Source organism: Brachyistius frenatus, unplaced genomic scaffold (genome assembly GCF_029030835.1).
Source record: "Brachyistius frenatus isolate BFR_SWC_R1_liver_20210118 unplaced genomic scaffold, ASM2903083v1 Contig_250, whole genome shotgun sequence".
In the NCBI taxonomy this organism is placed as follows: domain Eukaryota; kingdom Metazoa; phylum Chordata; class Actinopteri; family Embiotocidae; genus Brachyistius; species Brachyistius frenatus.
This window is the reverse complement of record NW_027210849.1, coordinates 330,001-339,913: the sequence shown is the minus strand read 5'-3', so window position 1 is coordinate 339,913 and position 9,913 is coordinate 330,001. Positions and strand designations below refer to the sequence as shown.

The window sequence follows — 9,913 nt, the reverse complement described above, 5'->3', positions numbered from 1 at the left end:
CAAGCGTTGGTGCAGACATTCATCTTCATCTTCATCTTCATCTTCATCTTCATCTTCATCTTCCACCATGGTCAGGTCAATAAAAACACTGTTTAAGATGTGAACGTCAGCAGGTCTCCAACAACTCAACATCTTCTCGATGACATCACACACAGGGTTGTGATGTCATCATCACCATGGGGTCAGGAACGATAAACTTTGGGCCTTAAAGTGTAATAATAATAATAATAATAATAATAATAATAATCCTGATGAATGTCAGTTTGATAGATGAATATAAATACAGACGGCAGTCGACACACACACACACACACAGACACACAAAACACACACACACACACACACACACACACACACACACACACACACACACACACACACACACACACACACACACACACACACACACACACACACACACACACACACACACACACACACACACACACACACACACACACACACACACACACACACACACACACACACACACACACACACACACACACACACAGACACACACACACACACACACACACACACACACACACACACACACACACACACACACACACACACACACACACACACACACACACACACACACACACACACACACACACACACACACACACACACACACACACACACACACACACACACACACACACACACACACACACACACACACACACACACACACACACACACACACACACACACACACACACACACACACACACACACACACAGACACACACACACACACACACACACACACACACACACACACACACACACACACACACACACACACACACACACACACACACACACACACACACACACACACACACACACACACACACACACACACACACAGACACACACACACACACACACACACACACACACACACACACACACACACACACACACACACACACACACACACAGTGTTAACATTGAAACACAGAAACCGTCTCCATCGTGTCAGGAACAGGAAGTAAAAAGGACGGAGACGTTTTCAGCAGCAGCTCCGACATCGTTCATTCTTTGTTTTTAATTTATGAACATTCACGTTGCTGCAAAAGGAAACGAACCAACGAGGATCTCCGATGGATCACGGTCTCGTCTCCGTTAACGTTTTAAATGGAACGCCGTTCGGTTCCGCTCCGGTAGATCCGGCGGCCTCGGTTCCTCCGCGGCTCCTCAGCAGTAAACCGACCAGTAGATGAGGTTGAAGAAGATGTAGGAGCCGGGGAAGATCATCCGGGAGTACTTGTCGATGGCGTGCGTGTTCTGGATGATGTTGAGCGCCCGCAGGCTCTTCTTCTTCTTGGTGGCGGTGGACTCGCTGCTCACCGACAGGTGGACCACCATGTGCTCGGGCTTCTCCGGCACCTCGTGCATCTCCTCCGGCTCCTCCTCGGGCGCCACGGGCTCCTCGGTGTAGCCGGCCAGGCTGTTGGTGTCCGCCTCGCTGTAGGTGCCGTCCAGCATGGCCATGGTTCGGGTCTGGGAGATGCCGCAGGTGCAGGGCAGCGACTGGCAGGAAGAAGGACAAAGATCAGGAATGAAGCATCTGAAGGTGAACATCTGTGACTGTCCGCTCACAGAAACACTGGAAGCAGCTGCAGAGGTTTTCTCCCTCGTGGAGCTGTGGTGCCACTGATGTGGATAATCTACCCGCTGTAGAGGATTATTACTTAAACTGTGGTGAATTAGTGGAGCATTAATCTGACACCATTCCCTGTTGACCAGTAGTCTGGCGTTGCCAACTTCACGGTGTGAATATGTGGGTCAGGCGACTCTCCATCTTACTGGGCGTCGACCTCGGGTCGGCAGCGTGACGAGGTGCTGAGTGTTGAATGTGTAAAAATGTCAACGCTTCGCTCGTCACCGTCACCAGCCGTCCAATCACAGTGCAGGAGGGCGGGACTAAAACTAAGCTGTGGGCAACCAGAGGACGAATCACTTTGAAAGCAGTCGGTCCAAAACCTTTCACAGTTATCGCTGATATTTTGCCTTCAAATGGAACTCGTGAGCTCGTAGTTACAACACAGGAAGTCGTGTGCACCGTATGATCGGCGTTCAAGTGGTTAAGTGGTAAAAACACTGTTGCTAGGCAACAGCACCACGGCGGCCGCTCGAAGCCACAGAGGCTAACAGTTTATTAAACTAACAGGAAACGGAGACACAGAAGGAAAAGAAGATGAATGTGATCCTCAGATGTAGAATATGATCTAAGTTATGAAGACAAACTCTACGTGACTAAAACCACAACATATCAGCTGAACATCCAACCAGACATGAACCTCCGTGACCTCTGACCTTTCTGGAAACGTCAGCAAACACGTCACAACTGGTGAACTGGAGGCTGATGGAAGATTTAGAGTTGTGACGCGGTGACGACCACCAGAGGGCGCCGTTCATACGACCCTGAACGCAGCATCAGCCGTCAGTATGCAGTTAAATTGAGTTTCGTCAGAATCCATAAACTGTTCTGTTCATTTAATGACATTTAGTTTCTTACTTTAAGAAAAATATAATGAATTTAGTTCATCAATTAAACTAGAATCAATATTAAAGAAGTGAAAATCAGTGCAACCTTCATTAGTGGGATATTTTTAATTTTATTCCTTAAATTCTGTTTTAATATCTTGTAGTCTGCTTCTGTGATTGATGAAGGATTTGATCAGTGAGATTTCCTTCTGTTCACCTTCAACTTTAAAACACTTCAAAGATCCTGTTGGATTCATGTCTTTTTCTTCCTTTCTGAAGCTGTGTGCTTGTTGCATGTGTTCCTGTCCTGTCAGGATGTCGGAGACATGGACTCATCCTCTCTGACTTACAGAGCTGTCTGTAAATGACACCTTCCCTCCACCTGTTGTAACGTCCTCCCGCTGACACACACATCTCAGATAATCCTCGTTCAGAGCCACAAGCATTCACTCGTCTGGTTTTCCAAAGCCAGGCTGCATCAGTAGTGATTTGTTTTCTTGAGGAGAACCACTGCTCCTTTTCTAGTGCTGTTTTTTTTTCTCTTTCAGGCGACTGCTCACGAGTGAATCACACTGAATCAGACCAACCAGACCACAACTGAAGCATCTGGCCTCTTCAATTAGCCTTAATAGGAAACCGGTGGTCGCGCTCTCCTGCATTGTGGCTGTACTTCGGGTTCATATTTTCATTGTAGTCTCTTTAATCTGTGTGATTTTAACCTGGAAATGAGATCTAATACTGAACACTTCAACTTCAGAGCGCAGTGCCAGGGACCCTTTTCCTTTGTTTGCACCAAGTTGCAGTTTTCATGACTCAACGTGAACCCGGCTGCACCGACGTGGGCGTGACGGGGAGATGCACCCGTTCAGGGTGATTCTGGTGTCAGTTCTCAGGTGAAACTGTGTCTCCACCAGCAGAAACCAGGACTGAGTGCAGCAGGACGATGTTCATGGCTTCAGTGAGCAGAATACCACTAAAGACTTGTCTGTGTTTACTGCTCACATGTGGGTTAAATGCAGGTTAAACTCCTGTAAGAACATCCCAGTGTATAAAATGATTCTTCCTCTGTATGCTATCTGAGCTCCTGCTCAACAAATTCATTTCAATAAGTCAAAGTAGAGTTTTCAGCTCCACAGCTGGGACGTCTGTGTCCTCAGCTCACACCAGGCGTGTCTAATCTCCATCACTACAGACAAACACCGTCCAGGCGTTTTTAGATCATCGTCAGAGCTGCAGAGATGATGAAGGAGCCCGAGGAAGAGAGAAATCAGAGGGAGCGGCAGACGGTAAAATAAACAGCAACAAAGCAGGGCGCTGATATTTCTTATTATCAGTAAATCCGGTGTGACGAGCCGAACCGACAGACAACCGAGAAAATCCAGATTTTATGGCCCACTGCTACGACAGTCTGAATGCACTGCTGGACGGGCTTCAAACTTTTAGAAGAACACTGAAAATATTTCAATTAAATCCAGTGAAGTGACCGACATGATGTTGGTGTCCCGACCCGTCGGCCTGCTGATTTCCTTCCTACTGGAGTTTCACTCTAACAGAAGGACACAGTTGTTGGGGACTATTTTCAGGAGCGGATGAATCCATGTTTGGTGCTGTAGTATTTCTGACATCTTTACCAACACAACCCCGGGTGCACCAGCCTGCCCGTCTCACTGCAGCCAGGTTCATGTGGATCTACGAAAATTGGAAATTGGTGCCAGCACGAAAAAACCCAACCCTGAACCAAAATAGTGGAGCAGCTCGGCCTCGGCTGTAAAACAGAGCTCTGGACACGCTGCTGTGGTCGGTGTCCTTCACTGATGTCGCGAATTCGCTTTATTGAAGTAGCCCACACAAAAGTTACTGGACAACATCTCCTCAGCGTTATCTCTAGAATTCCAAACCCACACATGCCAGAGGATGTGAACTCTGGGTAAACTCCCCTGGTCCTGTTTATCACCCTTTTACCTCATAAAGATGAAAACTTTCTGTCACAACGGACACTATCCACACCTTTCTGAGCTCTAAAAACTGTCTCTGGAGACGCTATCCACTCAACTGTGAACCAAAATGATACCTACTTAATCCTTTGTTGTCACAAACTCTCCCCCAGAAGTGACACTTCCCAGACCAGATGACCACAGCATTGACCATCCCAGAAGGACCACGTCTCCCCCTTTTGGTCAGATTTACCAAGAACGAAGGACACATTATGGAAATGGATTCATAATTTCATAGACTGATATCCTGTCTATTATATTCTTATACTAACAGAGTGATGTTTATCAAAAGTTATGTTCCTAAAACTTTAGAGGTGAACATGGTTTAACCCAGATCTCTGCCTCTGTCTCTCCTCCCTCTCCATTCTCTATCTGAGTAATCAGGTAAAACCTCCACCCTTTGACTTTCATTCACCGGACTTCTGATCGACATCATCTGGACCCACCGAGGCCCGCGGCCTTTCATCTCAAAGTAAAACTGTTCATTTATTCAGAGTAGCAAATTCAAATTTAGCATCAGGCTTAAATTTCATTTATTCAGTTCCGTCTCTTTTAGCCGGTAACGATTCCCTCTTTCACTTCACCGTCAGCAATGAGAAGTAAATGTGCATTCTCATTCATATAAACACATCTGTCATTTAATCATTTCTTGTGAGAAGTTATGTAATAAATCTTTTTAATGAGACCCAAACTGTGTTACAGCTTCTTTCTGAATATATCAAATAATTTGAGTTCCGATACGATAATTCATAACTTCAGATTATGATTGACTGATTTCATACTAATGTTGAATTCATATTTTGTCCAATATTGGACTGGTGCCCCTTCTAATAACGAGAGCAAATTTAATCCTCATGAAGTAAGTTGACATGACGCTACACTGATCACCTCTGGACACGCTGCTGCTACGAGACAGATGTTACAGGAAGGACAAGAACACATCTGCTTTATCACAGCAGAGAATTCAAGACTTCTAGAAAACTGAAGAGGACGAATAAGACAGACAGACAGTGGAGAGACAGACAGCAACCAGAGAGACAGACAGACAGCAGAGAGACAGACAGACAGCAGAGAGACAGACAGACAGCAGGGAGACAGACAGGAAGCAGGGAGACAGACAGACAGCAGGGAGACAGACAGGCAGCAGACAGAGACAGACAGACAGCAGGGAGACAGACAGACAGCAGGGAGACAGACAGACAGCAGGGAGACAGACAGACAGCAGAGAGACAGACAGACAGCAGGGAGACAGACAGGAAGCAGGGAGAGACAGACAGACAGCAGGGACAGACAGAGAGAGACAGCAGACAGAGACAGACAGGAGAGCAGGACAGACAGACAGCAAGCAGGGCAGAGACAGACAGCAGAAGACAGACAGAGAGACAGACAGACAGCAGGGAGACAGACAGGCAGGACAGACAGAGAGACAGACAGACAGACAGGCAGAGACAGACAGACAGAGCAGACAGAGACAGACAGACAGCAGGGAGACAGACAGACAGAGAGACAGACAGACAGAGAGACAGACAGACAGACAGCAGAGAGACAGACAGACAGCAGGGAGACAGACAGGAAGCAGAGAGACAGACAGACAGCAGGGAGACAGACAGAAAGCAGAGAGACAGACAGACAGCAGGGAGACAGACAGATAGCAGGGAGACAGACAGGAAGCAGAGAGACAGACAGACAGCATGGAGACAGACAGACAGCAGGTAGACAGACAGGAAGCAGAGAGACAGACAGACAAATACAACTCCGGCATTTAAAGCTTTTTTCACGTTGAAAATCCTCATTAACGTTAAAAGGTCATTTGAGAAGATAAAATCCCAACGAGGAGCAACGTGCGCGTCTTAAGAAGAAGAAGCAGAAGTCTGAAGAAGTCGTCTTTAGTTTCAGTGTCTTTTAAATGCTGCCAGATATTTTCTCGATGAGGCCTCGTTTCAATAATCTTAATCTCGCTCCAGCTGTGATGGAGGTATGAGACCAGGTGTGCTGCAAACAACCAGCTGCTCGCTGTTTGTGTTGTTAACTCTGAGTTATAAGAGTTTCATTTATTTACTGTTGTTCATGTTGCAGGTTGAAACAGATGTTCTCTCACGTCCTCGTAAAGGAAAAGTCACGAGAGTGTTTAAAGCGCGACCTCTGTGAGCGGCCCGAGGCTTGGCTCCGCCTCCTCTCAGTGACATCATCACAGCAGCGAGAACCCACCTGAGACCGCGCCCGCTCCCTCCTCTTGCGCTCCCGCCGGTCCTGCACGGTGGACAGGTAGTTGACGGCAGCGTACTCCAGCACGGACAGGAAGACGAAGACGAAGCTGACCCACAGGTAGATGTCCACGGCCTTGATGTAGGACACGCGGGGCATGGAGGCGTTGACCCCGGTGATGATGGTGGACATGGTGAGGACGGTGGTGATGCCTGGACACACACACACACACACACACACACACACACACACACACACACACACACACACACACACACACACACACACACACACACACACACACACACACACACACAGTTAAAGTACAGTAGTGTGTTCTTCCTGTAACCAGAATAATTTAATCTGGGATCTTAATTATTATATTTTAGAACTATGTTATTGTCCCTTTAAGTAATCTTTTCCTTAATATACCATCTTTGTTCCTTCGTGCACAGAGATCGATAGAAGTGATCATCCATGTCTCCATAGAGGATCTTTGTTTTTCCGTCTGCAGGAGTTGTGAGCAGGAAAAGATGAATCAGATTCCGCTGAAGAAAAGTGAACAACTTTAAATTGAATGTTGAACGACGAGCCATTGAAGAGCTGCAGGTTCTCCAACAGATCCTTAGAACTTTGAACATTTGATATCCTGGTGAGGTTATTGAAGTTCAATGCTTGTCCTGTTGCATGTTAGCTTCTTTAGCAGGAAGACGGTATTTAGAAGTAAGTTGTGTATTTGACTAAAACCAGTCAGGATAAATCTGAAGGGGAACAAACAACATCCCTGAAGATGTAATGATTGTAATTGAATACCTTGAGTTGTGTATGTTCACTGATTAGTTGTTATATTGTGTGTGATGTTTACAGCCGTGCGGGTTGCAGGTCCAGTTGAGTAAATTGAATTAGTAATGAACTGTTGTCCTGCACATGCGCAGAGGCTGGTTGGTTTAATAGCTTCTTCGTTGGAACCAGAGGTACCGTCCATCCACCGTCCTGCCTGCCACCACTCACCCCATCTCCATCCATCTCCATCCATCTCCATCCATCTTCACCCATCTTCACCCATCTCCATCCATCTTCATCCATCTTCACCCATCTCCATCCATCTCCATCCATCTCCATCCATCTTCATCCATCTCCACCCATCTCCATCCATCTCCATCCATCTTCACCCATCTCCATCCATCTTCATCCATCTTCATCCATCTCCACCCATCTCCATCCATCTTCATCCATCTTCATCCATCTCCACCCATCTCCATCCATCTTCATCCATCTTCATCCATCTCCACCCATCTCCATCCATCTTCATCCATCTCCATCCATCTTCACCCATCTCCATCCATCTTCATCCATCTTCATCCATCTTCACCCATCTCCACCCATCTTCACCCATCTCCACCCATCTTCATCCATCTCCACCCATCTCCATCCATCTTCATCCATCTCCATCCATCTTCACCCATCTCCATCCATCTTCATCCATCTTCATCCATCTTCACCCATCTCCACCCATCTTCACCGATCTCCACCCATCTTCATCCATCTCCACCATCTCCACCCATCTTCACCCATCTCCACCCATCTTCACCCATCTTCATCCATCTTCATCCATCTCCACCCATCTTCATCCATCTCCACCCATCTCCACCCATCTTCACCCATCTCCACCCATCTTCACCCATCTCCACCCATCTTCACCCATCTCCACCCATCTTCATCCATCTTACCGTCTACCTTCACCTGAGAGAATCTTCATCTCAGCTGGACATCACAGTTCACCTGGAGTCCATTTCGCTGGACATTGTTGTGCACTGAGGTGGTGGTGGGGGGGGGGGGGGGGGGGGGGGGTAGGACATCTGAGAACTCAACTCTTTCTTTTATACCTTTTTTTTCAATTTCATGTATTCCTGAGCTCTCAGAGGTGTTTGATTTTCATATTACCTGCTTGGACACTTTTTGATGTGTGGAATTGTCAACTTGTTGTAGTATCGTTGTTCTATTGTGTTCTAATTAAACCTGTTGTTGTGAGTGTAGTTCAGGTGGATATTTCTTGTCTGTGCAGCAGTCAGACGAGCGATAGATTAACCGGTCTCATCGAACCTGGATGAGGTTTGATAGTTCCCATCAGAGGAGAGACAGACCGGATGAGCTGCAGACGTGGAGTCAGCTGATCGGCTGGATGAAGCAACGGGAGGTGAAAGTAATACGCCGACTATACAACGTGATGCAACTCAGTCCGACACTCCTGCAACTCCTGAGCAGGAGGCTGCAGTCATCTGAGGAGGAGAAAGTAACTCCAACGGCTCCTTCACATCTGCTGGGAGGGAGATGAGGTTCAAAGAGATGATGCTGCTGTTCAAACAGGAAGTGTCTCTTCTCACAAATACACAGCACACTTTTTAAAGTGTTGATTTGTTTTCAACAGACAACCATCAGTGAGGTCATCAACCATCAGTGATGTCATCATCCAGCAGTGATGTCATCGTTGGTTTGTGAACGTTATGAATCCTCCAGTTCAGATTTTGTCCGTCACCATCTTTGCTAGTTCGGAGCAGTTTGGAGCAGGAAGTGGCCATATTTGGACGAGCTGGGGGAGGAGCCAACGGTGGATCTGACCGATCTGATCGGAAACCTGACGATACTACGTCCCGCCCACCGATAGCTGTAACCTGACTGCACCACAGGCCTGTCAATCAAACAGACACGCCCCCAAAAACGGAGGTAATGGAGTGATGGAGGTGATGGAGTGATGGAGGTGATGGAGTGATGGAGGTGATGGAGTGATGGAGGTGATGGAGTGATGGAGTGATGGTGTGATGGTGTGATGGAGGTGATGGAGTGATGGAGTGATGGTGTGATGGAGGTGACGGAGTGATGGAGTGATGGTGGTGATGGAGGTGATGGAGGATGGAGTGATGGAGTGATGGTGTGATGGAGGTGATGGAGTGATGGAGTGATGGAGGTGATGGAGTGATGGAGTGATGGAGGTGATGGAGTGATGGAGTGATGGAGTGATGGAGGTGATGGAGTGATGGAGTGATGGAGTGATGGAGTGATGGAGTGATGGAGGTGATGGAGTGATGGAGTGATGGAGTGATGGAGGATGGAGTGATGGAGTGATGGAGTGATGGAGTGATGGAGTGATGGAGGTGATGGAGTGATGGTGTGATGGAGGTGATGGAGTGATGGTGTGATGGAGGTGATGG

The 9,913-nt window shown here is 47.3% G+C and overlaps 1 protein-coding gene across 1 annotated transcript in view; it reads right to left on the bottom strand.

Moving 5' to 3' along the window:
- Positions 1-680: 680 nt before the first annotated feature.
- LOC138634125 (gamma-aminobutyric acid receptor subunit rho-2-like) overlaps positions 681-9,913 on the bottom strand; it is a 35,835-nt gene continuing 26,602 nt past the window's right edge. The window contains 2 exon segments of the mRNA XM_069720778.1: positions 681-1,548; positions 6,708-6,916. Of these exon segments, the coding sequence (XP_069576879.1) occupies positions 1,213-1,548; positions 6,708-6,916 (545 nt within the window). The 3' untranslated portion in view covers positions 681-1,212.